At 47.2% G+C, this 17,377-nt stretch overlaps 2 protein-coding genes across 5 annotated transcripts in view; both read left to right on the forward strand.

Annotated features, from left to right (window-relative positions):
- The window catches only part of DOCK6 (dedicator of cytokinesis 6), a 57,463-nt gene extending 48,773 nt beyond the window's left edge, over positions 1-8,690 (forward strand). For all 4 annotated transcript variants that reach the window (XM_075272575.1, XM_075272576.1, XM_075272577.1 and 1 more), the window contains 9 exons: positions 471-602; positions 1,630-1,644; positions 4,223-4,348; positions 4,487-4,576; positions 4,967-5,203; positions 6,516-6,659; positions 6,769-6,875; positions 7,161-7,328; positions 7,411-8,690. In XM_075272575.1, coding sequence (XP_075128676.1) covers positions 471-602; positions 1,630-1,644; positions 4,223-4,348; positions 4,487-4,576; positions 4,967-5,203; positions 6,516-6,659; positions 6,769-6,875; positions 7,161-7,328; positions 7,411-7,453 — 1,062 coding nt within the window. In that variant the 3' untranslated portion in view covers positions 7,454-8,690. The remainder of the gene's footprint in view (positions 1-470; positions 603-1,629; positions 1,645-4,222; positions 4,349-4,486; positions 4,577-4,966; positions 5,204-6,515; positions 6,660-6,768; positions 6,876-7,160; positions 7,329-7,410) is intronic.
- Positions 8,691-12,172: 3,482 nt separating this feature from the next.
- KANK2 (KN motif and ankyrin repeat domains 2) overlaps positions 12,173-17,377 on the forward strand; it is a 42,622-nt gene continuing 37,417 nt past the window's right edge. Inside the window, exon 1 of the mRNA XM_075272581.1 lies at positions 12,173-12,244. The gene's annotated coding sequence lies outside the window, so the exon portion shown is untranslated. The remainder of the gene's footprint in view (positions 12,245-17,377) is intronic.

Genomic DNA, 17,377 nt, shown 5'->3' on the forward strand with positions numbered 1-17,377 from the left:
AGCTGGTTAAAGGGGCAATAGTGTTTGGGTGAGTGCTGTGGCCTCAAGAATAATGCCATACGTATAGTAGGGGCTGAACTTGGTATTGCAGCTCAACCCCATTTACTTGAATGGGACTGAGTTACTTCTGTACCATGTGACCAATGAACATGATCTCATCAGCACAGGGAAGAGGCTGTGGTGCTCGTGGGCGCCTCTTCAGACAACTGACTGGTAGGGGTCCTGATTGTGAGACCACCTCCCCCCTGCCCACCAATCGCATACGGAGGACGTATCCTAAGGATTAGTCGCCAATATATAGCCTTCAACTTGTATGCAATGCCCTATAAAGACTTCAGAGGGCGCCAGTTCACATGTAGTATGATGTAGCCTCCATGCACTACTCGAAGAATTCCAAGCCATAAATTTACCCCCCACCCCCCTTTAATACAGACTGCAGGTGTCTCCATCATGTCGGTCTCTATTTTCAGGGCTCATTGTTCGAGGCGGTCAACGAGGTCTATAAAATCCTCATCCCCATTTATGAAGCTCATCGGGACTACAAAAAATTGGCCTCTGTCCACGGAAAACTGCAGGAGGCGTTCAACAAAATCAACAACCAGGTAGGGGCCGCTGTTATTTGTGTGGATAAAATTACTGAGAAGCACACAGGGAGCCCCAAGACTAGAGCCACAGCAGCAGAGCATGGAGGACGATGGTGTGTCTATGGATACCGGGGCAGCGCGGCTAGATCTGGTGTGAATAAGGACTCTATAGACACATACAGCCCCTGCAGCCTCCATACAGGACCCTCCCTAGTGCAGAGTGTTAACCCTGTGCTTGCTGCCGGCACCGGCTCCTGTGTCCTCTCTGTCTGTGACGCTGGTCCTCCCTGTCTGTGGCGCCGGCCCCCCTGTCTTTGGCGCCAGCCCCTCTGGTCCCTCCCCGTCTGTGGCGCCGGCCCCTCTGGTCCCTCCCCGTCTGTGGCGCCGGCCCCTCTGGTCCCCCCCTGTCTGTGGCGTCGGCCCCTGTGGTCCTCCCTGTCTGACGCTGGTCCCCCCTGTCTGTGGCGCCAGCCCCTCTGGTCCCCCCCTGTCTGTGGCGCCGGCCCCTGTGGTCCCCCCCTGTCTGTGGCGCCGGCCCCTTTGTCCGCCCCTGCCTGTGACGCCCCGCCCCTTTGTCCGCCCCTGCCTGTGACGCCCCGCCCCTCTGTCCCTCCTGTCTGTGACGCCCGGCCCCTCTGTCCCTCCTGTCTGTGACGCCCGGCCCCTCTGGTCCCCATTGTCTGTGGCGCCAGGCCCCTCTGTCCCTCCTGTCTGTGGCGCTGGTCCCCCCTGTCTGTGGCGCCGGCCCCTCTGGTCCCCCCTGTCTGTGGCGCCGGCCCCTCTGGTCCCCCCTGTCTGTGACGCCGGCCCCTCTGTCCCTCCTGTGTGTGGCACTGGCCCCTCTGTCCCCGTCTGTTGTACCCGTCCTTTTCCCCTTGAGCATGTGCTCCCCCTCCATCACCCCCAATCAGTAACACTTCTATACTTTCTTTCCCATTTCTTTCCTTCCTCCACCATCTCTTCCGTCCCCCTCCAGATTTTTGCCTCTCCTTGCGATTGATCTTTTTTCTTCTCTTCTTTGTTTTTCCCCTTTGCTCCCGGGCAGATCACAAGCTGGGAGGTAGGAAGTGTGAAAATTAACCGGTTTTCATGTGTTCACCACGCTTTTCTTACCCGCGATCACTTACTGCACAGCAGCCACCGCTCACCGCTGCCAGGATCTACTTATGCAATAGGAAAGGCCAAATTATTGACCCACTGGGCACCCTCGCCCCTTTGGATGATAGACACGTACTGCGTGTGCAGCCATAACTGTGAGGGGGGGAAGTGACATCCCCATCCCCCTGACGGGCATCGAAGCCAAATCTGACCAGCTGAGTCCTATTGCATAATGAGAGCACGTGTAGATGAAGAACAGTGTATGGCTTTGTATATGTGTGCACATGACATGAGTCTTCCGGATTTACACAGCAATGGGTCACGGGTCTATGGATGAGCAACATACATGCCGTGGTCTTGTAGCATGTAAAAGATTTGTGAGGGGGGGGGGGGTTGAGTGTGTGTGTGAGACGGTAGTGTGTACACTGTGCATGTATGCACTTGTATAGTCATGAATGTACTGCACTCTCACAATAACGTCACCAGTGTATCTGTATGTCTGCGGGGACCCATCATGTATGCCGAGCCTTAGCAGCCATGTTGTGGGATGACCTGTCCTATTGCAAAATTTTCAGACCGTAGCTTGACACTCCATCAGTGTCAGAGCAAAGAGTGTGTCTTACTCTGCAGGACCCAACAGCCCATTGATAATGATAAGATCTGTGTTATACCTCACTTCCCCACTGGGAGTGCTGTTAAACACAGGTCCATCCCCCCTAGTTCTAGTGCAACATTTCTCTATGGATTGTCTCTGGCACTGCAGTACCATCCACAACCTGTGGAGACATGTGGCACTATTTTCTTCCAAAAGACAGTCACCATTACATTGTCACACAAGTATTGCCATTACTTAGATCAGTAATTGGGGTGTGAGACTATTTGGGAGTGCTGTAAAGACGGACACCCATCGTCTTTGGATATGTAGAAGACTGGCAAATATGCGCCCGGCATGTCAATGATGGGTTCTCGCTCTAGCAGGCCACACACGGTAACCTCTGACCCTCGTTATATCATAGTGTAAAGCTCCGAATGGTCAGCCAATGGATGGGACCCAATCTGGTGAGCCCATCTGAGTGAAAATAGTGATCACCAGCCCTCTAGGTTCCCCTTCAGTAGTTGTATATGAATAGGCAGTGTTACGATCTAAGAGATGTCCCTTTAAGACTCTCCCATGTTCCCTTATGACATCACCGTGTGTGGCCTGCTTACATCATACCTCATCAGATTCTCATTTCTAATTTTGTATCTTTAATTTTTTTTTAATTTTTTTTTTCCCTTCTTAAATTTCCACCTAATATTGATCTGCTTGGCTCGGATTGGGATTTCTGGTGAGTAAGAGACTTCTATTCTTCCACTGTTTTAGCCTGCTGGACCGCCATCTTGTTTTATACCAGTCACTCAGAGCTCCACCCCACTTGTAGGTTGGGCAAGGGGGATCTAGCCAATCAGACGACACTTAGCCAATCACATAAGTAAGCAATCCTATGAAGCTGCCCATGAGGAGCCAGAACTGTTCTCTGCTGGGATCTCCTGCAGGCCTAATGTGTATAGGTGGCTGCAAGATGTTCTGGTGTCATGTAGGCAAAAAGCTGTCATGGGAGTGTCTCATAACAACCAAATGACCAGCAGAATAGTGAGCGCAGCTCTGGAGTATAATATAGGATAAGTAATGTAATGTATGTACACAGTGACTGTACCAGCAGAATAGTGAGCACAGCTCTGGAGTATAATACAGGATAAGTAATGTAATGTATGTACACAGTGACTGCACCAGCACAATAGTGAGTGCAGCTCTGGAGTATAATACAGGATAAGTAATGTAATGTATGTACACAGTGACTGTACCAGCAGAACAGTGAGTGCAGCTCTGGAGTATAATACAGAATAAGTAATGTAATGTATGTACACAGTGACTGTACCAGCAGAATAGTGAGCGCAGCTCTGGAGTATAATACAGGATAAGTAATGTAATGTATGTGCACAGTGACTGCACCAGCAGAATAGTGAGCGCAGCTCTGGAGTATAATACAGGATAAGTAATGTAATGTATGTACACAGTGACTGCACCAGCAGAATAGTGAGCGCAGCTCTGGAGTATAATACAGGATAAGTAATGTAATGTATGTACACAGTGACTGCACCAGCAGAATAGTGAGTGCAGCTCTGGAGTATAATACAGGATAAGTAATGTAATGTATGTACACAGTGACTGTACCAGCAGAATAGTGAGTACAGCTCTGGAGTATAATACAGGATAAGTAATGTAATGTATGTACACAGTGACTGCACCAGCAGAATAGTGAGTACAGCTCTGGAGTATAATACAGGATAAGTAATGTAATGTATGTACACAGTGACTGTACCAGCAGAACAGTGAGTGCAGCTCTGGAGTATAATACAGGATATAACTCAGGATCAGTAATGTAAGTACAGAGTGACTATTGGGATTATTAATGGATTAAATGTGATATATTGTGTATAGTAAATATATACATTAAGGATCTCCCATTGCTATAACCTCTTTCCATGTAGGTCCACAGCGGATGTTTGGGACATATTTCCGTGTAGGGTTTTATGGTTCCAAATTTGGTGACCTGGATGAACAAGAGTTTGTGTATAAAGAACCTTCCATCACTAAACTGGCTGAGATCTCGCACCGTCTTGAGGTAAGGGTTACGGAGGTGTCGCTGATGGCTCTGTGTATATAGAGCTTGTGTGTATAAGTCAGCCTGAGTGTGGTGTGATGTGTGTGCGCCGGCCGCTCGCTCGCCTTTAATCCACACAGTAACATCTCATGATTTCAGGAGTTTTACACTGAACAGTTTGGAGATGGGATGGTCCAGGTGGTGAAGGACTCAAATCCTGTGGACAAGACGAAACTTCACCCCAACAAGGTGAGCGACCTTTATTCTTATGTCCACAGACTTTGGACTTCACGAACTCCATTGTCTACAGATATACAGATGGTTGATATCCCTAGACGGATTTCTAAGCTATTTCATGTGTCAGACATTGTCATACAGTGCAACTACCTATAGGGGGCACTAGACTGTTTTCTTTCTTCATGCTTGGAGTGTCAAAGCGTAACTTTCCCAGACCCCTGAATGGTAAATGACCACAAGCTCTGGTAAAATAGTGAGATGTGATCACTGCAGGTGACAGGCCCAGATCCTGAAGCTGCACTACTGAGAGAGTCCGATGACCTCCCCCCATGTGAGATGTATTCATTATCTTCCCAATAAGATCCCCCTTCTGACATATAACACCCTTTCTTTTCCCATCAGGCATACATCCAGATCACGTACGTGGAGCCGTATTTTGACACGTATGAACTGAAGGACAGGGTCACATACTTTGATAAGAATTATAACCTGCGGACCTTCCTCTTCTGTACACCGTTCACATTAGACGGCCGGGCTCATGGAGATCTCCATGAACAATACAAGCGCAAGACCGTGCTGACCACATCACATGCATTCCCTTACATCAAGACTCGGGTCAATGTCCTGCAGCGGGAAGAGGTAAAAATGGTGGACAAGAGGGGCAGGTAGAACATACTAGGGGTCATCTATGGCACAGGAGGGGCAGGTAGAACATACTAGGGGTCATCTGTGGTCCAGAAGGGGCAGGTAGAACATACTAGGGGTCATCTATGGCACAGGAGGGGCAGGTAGAACATACTAGGGGTCATCTATGGTACAGGAGGGGCAGGTAGAACATACTAGGGGTCATCTGTGGTCCAGAAGGGGCAGGTAGAACATACTAGGGGTCATCTGTGGTCCAGAAGGGGCAGGTAGAACATACTAGGGGTCATCTGTGGTCCAGAAGGGGCAGGTAGAACATACTAGGGGTGATATACGGTACAGGAGGGGCAGGTAGAACATACTAGGGATCATCTATGGTACAGGAGGGGCAGGTAGAACATACTAGGGGTCATCTGTGGTACAGGAGGGGCAGGTAGAACATACTAAGGCTCATCTATGGTACAGGAGGGGCAGGTAGAACATACTAGGGGTCATCTATGGTACAGGAGGGGCAGGTAGAACATACTAGGGGTCATCTATGGTACAGGAGGGGCAGGTAGAACATACTAAGGCTCATCTATGGTACAGGAGGGGCAGGTAGAACATACTATGGGTCATCTATGGTACAGGAGGGGCAGGTAGAACATACTAGGGGTGATATACGGTACAGGAGGGGCAGGTAGAACATACTAGGGGTCATCTATGGTACAGGAGGGGCAGGTAGAACATACTAGGGATCATCTATGGTACAGGAGGGGCAGGTAGAACATACTAGGGATCATCTATGGTACAGGAGGGGCAGATAGAACATTCTAGGGGTCATCTACTGTACAGGAGGGGCAGGTAGAACATACTAGGGGTCATCTATGGTACAGCAGGGGCAGGTAGAACATACTAGGGGTCATCTATGGTACAGGAGGGGCAGGTAGAACATACTAGGGGTCATCTATGGTACAGGAGGGGCAGGTAGAACATACTAGGGATCATCTATGGTACAGGAGGGGCAGGTAGAACATTCTAGGGGTCATCTATGGTACAGGAGGGGCAGGTAGAACATACTAGGGGTCATCTATGGTACAGGAGGGGCAGGTAGAACATACTAGGGGTCATCTATGGTACAGGAGGGGTAGGTAGAACATACTAGGGGTCATCTGTGGTACAGCAGGGGCAGGTAGAACATACTAGGGGTCATCTATGGTCCAGGAGGGGCAGGTAGAACATACCAGGGCTCATCTACAGTCCAGGAGTGGCAGGTAGAACGGTGGGATCTTCTGCCATCTTGGACATATAATTCTGCTTGGTTTTCTAGGTTGTTCTAATACCAGTTGAAGTTGCAATTGAAGACATGCAGAAGAAGACACAGGAATTGGCGTTTGCCACCCACCAAGACCCAGCTGACGCCAAGATGCTGCAGATGGTGCTTCAGGGCTGTGTAGGGACAACTGTGAACCAGGTAAGTGGAGATGCGGCTTCATTGTGAAAGTCTTGTCTACTCCAGAATACCCCAGACTCCTATATGTGTAACCCATTACCCTGTTCTAATATAAGATTTCTCGTCTTAGGGCCCCTTGGAGGTGGCTCAAGTGTTTCTGTCCGAAATACCTGAAGATCCTCGTCTGTACAGGCTCCATAACAAGCTCCGGCTCTGCTTCAGGGACTTCACCAAGAGGTAAGAACAATATAAGAGTAGGAGCTATATGGGGAGGAGAGAACATGATATCAGGGTGGTAACGGATATGGGGGGGCTTTAATAAGGTGGACAAAGAGAACGGATACAAAGAAATAGAGCGCCACCTATAGGCTAAAGAGAGAGGCTGCAAGTAATAATGGGAAGTCTATGGAAGAATACAAGATGTCCTGCTCCAGCCGTCTTAGCTGACACGGCACATGTCTTCTGTGGTCCTGCCAAGGGTTAAGGCCTGGTTCACATTTCTGTACATTTGACCCCTTTTAGGTGTGAGGATGCCCTCCGGAAAAATAAGACTCTCATTGGAGCTGATCAGAAGGAATACCATCGAGAACTCGAGAGGAACTACCAACGTCTCCGAGAAGCTCTGGCCCCGCTAACGTCTCGCAAGATCCCGCAGCTGTATAATGATCTACTGCCTCACACAAGTGCCAGGTATACCCCAACGCCATATACACCGCAGGCGTAAGGTGCCATAGACGGGACTCACTATACATATGTACTGCTCTTATTTCAGGGACTCCCTCACCCGGACAAGTCTCCGCAGGATTGAAGCATGAGCGCACCAGGACGTGTGTATGGACGTGCAGATTTCACACACTCCACTAGAGGGTGCCAGTGATTCTATGTCAGCACGACACTGTCTATAGGAACACAGGACTTGCCGAAATCCGAAATGTTTACATGGTTATCCCCTATAGATCTATATGTGGGAGGAAGGGGGTAGATGGAGACTGTGGCGCCATATAGGGTGGAGACCAAGCGATAGGGAGAGAGCGGGTCAGGATGGATGCAGCATAATGAAATTATGAATTGGGGTGGGGGACACGAAAGAACATTGGCAGGGGCGAAGTATAAAGAAAACACTCTGAGTAAGAGAAGAGGAGTAGGGGATTATAGATTTGTCACATATGCCAAGATGGCCGCCCCTGCAGTCAGAATTTTGGCCATTCCACATTCCTACCAATCACTGCCCCCGACGTCCTTCGTCCCCACTTCAAGAATCTCCAAGGTTTTACAACCCCCCCCTGGACGTAAAATCTGAATGTGTAGCCTTCGATCTGGACGCAGGGAAGCCTCAGCCCGCGGGCACCAGTTATGGGCAAGGCCTGTTGGTGAATGAACTTTTTGGATGGGCATTATAATAAGGAGACGGCGCCCCTATGAGGTGTGGTGTGACCCCTGCCTGGCCTGTATGGGACAATGACAGGAACCAAAAACTGACAACCAAAAATAACACTATGGAGACTGGCACGTGCCTGGCATCGGCGGGCGCTCGTCCCTTCATCGCGCCTTATCTACAAAAACACTACAAAATATCTCCTCTGCCTGTACGGCCAATCGGATTGCAGCATTTCTGAGCATCTGATTGGCTGCTGAGCTCTGTTTTCTTGCACTAGTTTTGTAATAAGCCCCATTGTGTGGTCGGGAGGATGATGCCCTACAAGTCCTCCTGCCCTTCCTGCCCAGGCTGTGCCCGCCTAGTAATCCACGTCTCGTACACTGGGTCTCCGTAATGTAAAAGCGCGTTACGGTGGCATTACCCTTGGCAACCAATCAGAGTAGTCCTTCTTGTATTAGCAGATAAGCCAGCATCTGATTGGTCGCCTGATTTTATGTGTGTGTATAGCGCCCCCTGTCGTAGCCGCTGTCTGCTGTATAAATGTATGGGCTATTTTTGTAATAAAAGTCTTGTAATAACTTGTATTGTATCCTGAAGATGGAGGCCGCATCCTGTAACCTATTGCCTGCACTTCATACCTCCTGTAGTCGGGGGCGCCACATCTGTCTTCATTAAATGGGGTTCTCTGCACTCCCGTCTGAGGTCCTAGTGGTATATGGCCGAAACAGTCATGTGATCCTCTCCGCTTCTGCGGGGGATTGGCACTGGATAATAGGGCTGGAGCTTGGTGAGAATGTTTATGGGGTTTTTTTTGCTTTCTACACCCAACACGACCGCCCCTGAGAATTCTCCTAGGAAACCCCTTACAGACGCTCCGCTCACCGGGTCCACATCCTTGACCTTGTGTCCGTCTCTGACTCTTCTTCACATGATCTTGAGGTAATATTCCCACTTCCCCGCTCCTCGGCTCCTCAGCGTGCGGCGTAGATAACACGTTTACTACGGTAGTAATTATTGTGCCCATCATCATGGAGTCATTTGCCGTTTTTACCACAATAATTATATCCCGCAGCGCGCCAATCTGTATAAGAGGAGGGGGATCCTCTCCGATCCTGGTAACATGAGCCGGGGATGAATCACTGATCTGAGGGCCCGGGGTATGAGAATCACAGGAAGACTTCTGGGAAGTGTGTACTAAGCCCTAGCGTGTAATCCTGGACGCTCCTGTCAGTGGCGGGGGGCTCTGTTGGTGGGCCCGCCGGGTGATCTAATTTCCACCCACAGTCTGAGGGCTCACGGGTGGGTCAGTGAAGTTCTGCAGAATGGGGCATTGTGTGTGACCGTGCCTGCGGGGGGCGACTGCCCAGACACAGATCAGGCCGCCATCTAGATTGGCTCTTTGTTTTATCAAAACCGGCCTCATAAAAGATTAGAACAAGGAGAGAAATCTGAAGGATTATCATATGTGAGTGAGTGCTATATACTAGGCTGTATACTCCTCACCTGTGCTATTGTACACAAACCTCACATCATGCTGTAAGGCACCTGGCTTCAGCAGGAGCTTCCCCCACCAAACAGACACTGCAGCTGGAGCCTCCCCCCACTACACACACATATACATACATATATACACACACACACTCTCTCTCTCCTCTGCAGCCGGAGCCTCCCCCCACACCACTACACACATACATACACACACACACACATATATATATATATATATATATATATATATATATATATATATATATATCCTAATGAGTGGACAGGTCACTTCCTTCCACACACTCAGCAGACTCCTCTCCTGAAATACTTTGTGCTGCTTTGGTGCCCTCCGCTTTCACAATCAATCTGCAATCTCATCATATTCTGACGCTGCCTCTGTCCAATGCATTCCTGTTCTTATTAAATACAGTCACATGAATATGTAGGTCACTGCCTACCAACTCCTTTTCCTGAAATGCTCTGTGCTGCTCAAGTACTTTGCTCTTCACGCTATGAATTTGGGATCTTCCTGGGTTGTGACACTGCGCCTGTCACGTGCAGTCCCATCCCTATAAACACAATCACATGAGTGGATAGGTCAGTGCCTTCCAAACCATCAGCAGGCTCATTTCCTGAAATACTCTGCGCTGCCTTGGTACCGTGCTGCTTTTGCTTTCAATCTAGAGTCTCACTAAATCTTGACACTGCTTGTATTACAGGAAAGATCGATCACTGCCTAGCACAAGATCAATCCACTCATCTCCTGAAATACTCTGTGCTGCTCTAGTACCCTGTTCATTTCACCCTGAATCTGGGATGTCACTTGCAAGTCTCATCTCCTGAAATGATAGCCCAGCAGCACAGAGTATTTCAGTAGAGGAACGTGCTGCTTTAGCATAATGACCTTTAAGTTCATGTGACTCTGTACACAGGGGCTGGTTGGTCACATGAGTGTGCAGATCTCTGGCTCCGCCTCCACAGGATCGGCATAGCGACCAATCACGGCGCAGCTTTCTTGTTGTATTCTGCTTCTGAAAAAGGAAAGCTGCTTTGTGATTGGTTGTTAATAATTCTGGACCATTGTCTTCTGAAATACTCTGTGCTGCTGGAATCGTCCTCCTTATTCCCCTTCCCCTCTACCATGTCATACAAATAACATGTCCTATCTCCATCCTCCTGACCGGCATCCTCGGCCTTCCCCGCCATGTTGGGTCACTGCCACCAAGAGTCGGATATTTCCTTCCAAAAATTGCCAGCCCATATTTTTGGCAAACGCCCTTATAGGACACATAAAATGAGGTTGGCGAAAACAGCTTCAAGCTTTGTATTTTCCGTCTCCTCGTACAAAATTTTCCAAACCTAATTTACTGACATTTTTTAGGGCTGCGTCACCTCGTAGCTATAATAGAAGACTCCGACTCTCAGCAGGTTTATACTGAGAGTTATAGGCCAGCAAGCGCTCACTTTATGGACTTACTACAAGTGTTCAATTCCTCTGCAGTGCCCCCGAAGGGGAAAGGAAGTATTACACCATGTTCAATTTGCCTGCAATGCCCCCACAGGTGAAGGGATGTTTAATACCACATTCAGTTTCCACCATGTCAATTTCCCTGCAGTGCCCCTGCAGGGGAAGGGAAGTATTACACCGCTCCCAGTGATGTCTATCAGATGTATGTGTGATGTATGGACATGTCTGGTCCTCCGGAGATGGAGAGACGCTTTTTGAAGCTGTTTAAAGGGGTTATACAGCCACAACATAATCTCATGGGGTCTTATAAGCCATAATGGCACAGAACCCCTTTATGGTCTATGATGTAGGTCCCAATGTTGTATGGTATGAAGGCCCAGCTTTACTGAACTCTTGACCAATAGGGGCCCCTCTGCTCCCCCTATACACACACACCATATTTGATGTAATTGTGCTAGTTTGCGGTATAGGATAATCTATTAATTTTATTTGAACTGAGCTGCAGTACCAGAAACAGCCTTCAGATAAGGGTGGCGCTGTTTATTGGGGAAAAAAATGTACTGGCATGTATCTATGTACCAATAGTCCAGAGGCAGTACTATTATATATATATACTCCGGTCACATCATAGGGCCGCAGTCAGTCATGATCACCATTTATTTGTGGCATTTACATGGTTAACCGGCAGAGATTAAGCCAAGTCTTGTCCTAAAATAGCCTTAGGAAAACATGGCCGCTTCCTTCCAGATAGTGCTGAGATGCAATACCAGACACAACCTATGGACAAGGGTGGCGCTGTTTCTAGAAGAAAGCAGCTATTTCTTTTCTAACCTCTTATGGTCCCTTTAAAGATGGCGTCTCGACGGCAATAAAAAAAAAAAAAAGGGACTCGTTTTGTCATCAATTAAAATCGAGTGAAAATTAAATAAATTCATAAAACGATACAATAATCTAATATCCTATAATGTTATTTCTATGTATTATTCTAGTCGCACATCACACGAGCGCCATGTGTGATACCGCGGAATAATCGCACATATAACACCCACAATATAACGTCCTTCCATATCCACTTTTTCTACTTCCATCCTGCAAATTGGGTTTTTCGGCGGTCCTGTCCCTTTAAGAGCTGTGCAGATGAGGGGGTGGGGTCGGGGCAGTGAGGGGGGGTCTCAGCGAGAGGTTGAGTTTGGAAGCTGAGGGATTTAGCAGTAGAGAGAAGAGACAAGTCGCAGGGAGAGAGCGCTGGAATGCAGGGCTGAGAATTTGGGGGTGAGTCTTAAGGAAAATTTGGGGTCACTTTTTATAATATGGGGGTGAAGTAAGTATTCGGGATAGAACTCTCTGTACCCGGGCGGTGGGGGGGCTGATGCCAGCGTGGCTATTTTTTGCAACCCACACCCCTAGGATTGGGATGGATATTTTGGAGGATCGCTAACTAGGACCAGATGTGCTGGAGGATGTGCAATGCTCTGCAGAGGGGACCGCTGTGTGACACTGTGTAATGGGGGTGATTACTTATGCAATGCTCTGCAGAGGGGACAACTATGTGTATTGGGGGGTGATTACTTGTACAATGTTCTGCAGAGGGGACTGCTATTTGTATTGGGGGGTGATCACTTGTGCAATGTTCTGCAGAGGGGACCACTGTGTATTGGGGGGTGATTACTTATGCAGAGGGGACCACTATATGTATTCGGGGTGATTATTTATGCAACACTGTGGTGGCGACCGCTCTGTGACACACTCAGTAGGGGGATAAATACTTAAGCAATGCTCTGCAGAGGGGGCCCCGACTTGTATTACGCCTCCTATGTCCTAGTATTTAGATGCCGCCGATCCTGCTATTAGTAAAGGACGCCATTGCAAAAGTATTAGCGGGGTCCAATATTAAGTTATTGGGATTTTACATGGAGTAATATCGGGACGATTTACGATATTATATAATATGTTATATACTGACCGAACCATAGAGGCTGACAATCTATTCACTCGCCGTATTATATAATACCGTTCTATACTGACCGAACCATAGAGGCTGACACTCTATTCACTCGCCGTATTATATAATACCGTTCTATACTGTCCGAACCATAGAGGCTGACACTCTATTCACTCGCCGTATTATATAATACCGTTCTATACTGTCCGAACCATAGAGGCTGACACTCTATTCACTCGCCGTATTATATAATACCGTTCTATACTGACCGAACCATAGAGGCTGACAATCTATTCACTCGCCGTATTATATAATACCGTTCTATACTGACCGAACCATAGAGGCTGACACTCTATTCACTCGCCGTATTATATAATACCGTTATATAGTGACCGAACCATAGAGGCTGACAATCTATTCACTCGCCATATTATATAATACCGTTATATACTGACCGAACCATAGAGGCTGACAATCTATTCACTCGCCATATTATATAATACCGTTCTATACTAACCATAGAGGCTGACAATCTATTCACTCACCATATTATATAATACCGTACCATACTGACCAAACCATAGGGGCTAACAATCGATTTGCTCGCGGTGGCTCACGGGCTTAGTAGGGTGGGTACATGAATTCTTCCTATACCTCAGGGACCAAAAAGAAACCATATTAAGGCTTATGAATTCCAGATTTTTCCCCGTCCCACCCACAGTAAGGTCGTACAGATGTAGCAGAGCTGACTGCGTGTTTTACTCCCCAGAATGATGATAACCTGGTAAGTTTACCCGCAGTCCTATGTAAAGGCATAAATAACATGAGCTGCGGCAGACGACAAACCCAGCTCTGCTACATCTGTATTTCATTACAGGCTGTGCCAATTATAACATGAAATCCACTTCTGTGGCTCGGGGAGGCTGAAGTCAGCGAGCGCAGAGCTCTGGGTGTGTGTGGGGTTTACGGAGGGCCAGAGAGGGGTATCAGGAAACGCAGTGTACGCCATATAGCATGTCATGTTAGTCAAAACTGGATTATGGTATATACATGTAGCAGAGCGGAGTTTGTCACTACACATGGCTAGATCAACACTACCTATTAACACGTCACAGATTCAGCTCTGCTACATCTCTAAACTCTATATAAGTTTCATTGGCCCTAAAATTTCAGACTTGATCTGGCCCAGCAGGGTAACACCATTTAGGCTGGAGGGGTGGGAGGGGGGAACATTAACAATAAACATGTACCGCTCGCTCCAGGGTCCTGGTCATTTCCGCCACAAGAGGCAGAAAACTGGAATCTTATTAAATTTTCTGCCTCGTCCTGACATTTTATGTCTTTAACCATTGCAGATTTTTTTGTGTGTGTTTAGGAGATTTTTTAGTTTTTGTACTTCCATATAAGAATAATAAGACAGAAGGGTATATATACTGTATATATGACCGGAGACGGGTGGGCTGAGCATACGGGCTTCAGGGCAGCGCACGTGGCCAAACAGGCCATGGCTGCCATATAGGCTACCTCTATGGTGTGTACACTTTTGAGAGTGACCAAATAATACCGCCATCTTATACCGCCTCCTATAGAGTCTGATAGGGGCAAGGCTTGGCATCATTCATAAATCTGGGCCCTCACAATGAGCTGATGACTGGTTGTTTTCTTGTGATCAGCTGTAAGAGGGAACCTGGCACTGAGTATTCAGGTTTCCTGCAGTGCCCCCGCAGGAGAGTTGAAGAATTACAATTTTTTATTTATTTATTGTGAAATGAAGGTGTTGTCTATGTACAGTAGTTCACACAGACATGAAGACCTCCAGGCCTTTGTAGTTGCTCCTCTATTGGGTTTTTGGCACTAGACAACCCTGTGGCTGAGGTGTATTAGGAAGGTTCAGTCCCCATGGATATTGGATTGTCATCGGATCACGTCACAATTTTTTGGGGGGCAAATTTAGACCCTTCGATATCTTAGCTGATGTTTTACAAAAAGTTTCTGAACTATAGAAACCTTCTAAATCCCAAAAGGATCTGAAGGGTCCGGTATTGGTTTCCCTCTCCATCCCTTTTCCATGACACTTGGGCCAATTTCTTTCTCTGTTTTTGCTAATAATTAGTTCCTCCAGTAAGAGGTGCCCTGCACAGGTTCTCAATACCTAACAGCGGAGTACCGGGACTTGGCCCACTCGCTCCAAGGGCCCCATAGTAGACCCTATGATATGGATGCTATGGACCGGGTCACCTTAAGGTCTGTGGAGGCCGTTTAGTAAAACATTCTCTACTGTGCTGTATAATACCGCCATACAGTGCACATAATATTCCATACAGTGGCTAAATAATACCGCCATACAGTGCCCTTATCATTCCAATATACACTGCATATATGAGGCTTTCACTTTTATAGAGACATTTAGTACAACTAACAATCTGACATATTCTTAGATTTATTATCGACTTTACATGTAATTATCTGTATATACGGGATCTGGAACATGTAGGTGTATTATGGATCAGTCAACGAGTCTGGATAATGTAAATCTGGATTTGCTGATGTGCATGTTATCTGGTTAATAGCAGGAAGATCCCTGTGCGCTATAGAAGACATAATCCCGAAAAACAATGTGTGAGGAATTATATAGGGATTATATGGTATGTAACAGGTATTATTGGTTTACTGTGTGTTTTTTTTTTTCGAAGACAGAGATATGGCTGTAAATGATAAAATACCCCGGGATACTGTAATAAGATGTTACACTGGGGTAATAAGAGGATCAGGAGCCGGGTTACTGTAATAAGATGTTACAGGGTAATAAGAGGATCAGGAGCCGGGATACTGTAATAAGATGTTACACTGGGGTAATAAGAGGATCAGGAGCCGGGTTACTGTAATAAGATGTTACAGGGTAATAAGAGGATCAGGAGCCGGGTTACTGTAATAAGATGTTACAGGGTAATAAGAGGATCAGGAGCCGGGATACTGTAATAAGATGTTACAGGGTAATAAGAGGATCAGGAGCCGGGTTACTGTAATAAGATGTTACAGGGGGTAATAAGAGGATCAGGAGCCGGGTTACTGTAATAAGATGTTACAGGGTAATAAGAGGATCAGGAGCCGGGTTACTGTAATAAGATGTTACAGGGGTAATAAGAGGATCAGGAGCCGGGTTACTGTAATAAGATGTTACAGGGTAATAAGAGGATCAAGAGCCGGGTTACTGTAATAAGATGTTACAGGGGTAATAAGAGGATCAGGAGCCGGGTTACTGTAATAAGATGTTACAGGGTAATAAGAGGATCAGGAGCCGGGTTACTGTAATAAGATGTTACGGGGTAATAAGAGGATCAGGAGCCGGGATACTGTAATAAGATGTTACAGGGGTAATAAGAGGATCAGGAGCCGGGTTACTGTAATAAGATATTACAGGGGTAATAAGAGGATCAGGAGCCGGGTTACTGTAATAAGATATTACAGGGGTAATAAGAGGATCAGGAGCCGGGTTACTGCAATAAGATGTTACAGGAGTAATAAGAGGATCAGGAGCCGGGTTACTGTAATAAGATGTTACAGGGTAATAAGAGGATCAGGAGCCGGGTTACTGTAATAAGATGTTACAGGGTAATAAGAGGATCAGGAGCCGGGTTACTGTAATAAGATGTTACAGGGTAATAAGAGGATCAGGAGCCGGGTTACTGTAATAAGATGTTACAGGGTAATAGGAGGATCAGGAGCCGGGTTACTGCAATAAGATATTACAGGGGTAATAAGAGGATCAGGAGCCGGGTTACTGTAATAAGATGTTACACTGGGGTAATAAGAGAATCAGGAGCCGGGTTACTGTATCAGGGGTGTAGCTATAGGGGCTGCAGTGGTAGTCGTTGCTATCGGGCCCATTATTCTTATACAGCCACAATGGCCCCTCTGCTGCATAAAATATACTGCTCTTCTCTTCTACATGCTACACACCAGGTAGGGGCCCCAATAGATTGTGCACTTGGGCCCAGACGCTCCAGGTTAGGCCTCTGAGCTTTACCAATATTCTACGGGGTAATTCGGGGGGGAATAAGTGGTTGTAGTGCTATAAGCAGATCCCCCTCCAGGTCTCAGGTAGGGGGGCACATTTGGGTGTGAGGACATCTGGAGAACAGATGTTGAGCTCACTCCTGTAGTCTGAGCCCTCCGCCCTGTCCTGGGTGAAATGTGAAGCTGAGAGGGGGAATCTGGGATCAGAGCGGGGACAGGGGAGAGGGTGGTTGGAATCCGTAAAGAAAACAGAATAAGGAAGGGGAAATAAGATAGGGAAAGGCAAGAGACGGATTTAAGGAAGAAATCTGGAGATTTAGGAGAAAGTGAAATACTGACAGAGAAGGTTGAAACCCCCAATATATAAATCCAGCATAAAAGGGGTTTTGTCAGCATTGTTATTGTGTCACTATATGGTCCTATTATTTGGGATTTGCGGTATTCTA

This window comes from Leptodactylus fuscus, chromosome 5 (assembly GCF_031893055.1).
Source record: "Leptodactylus fuscus isolate aLepFus1 chromosome 5, aLepFus1.hap2, whole genome shotgun sequence".
Lineage (NCBI taxonomy): Eukaryota > Metazoa > Chordata > Amphibia > Anura > Leptodactylidae > Leptodactylus > Leptodactylus fuscus.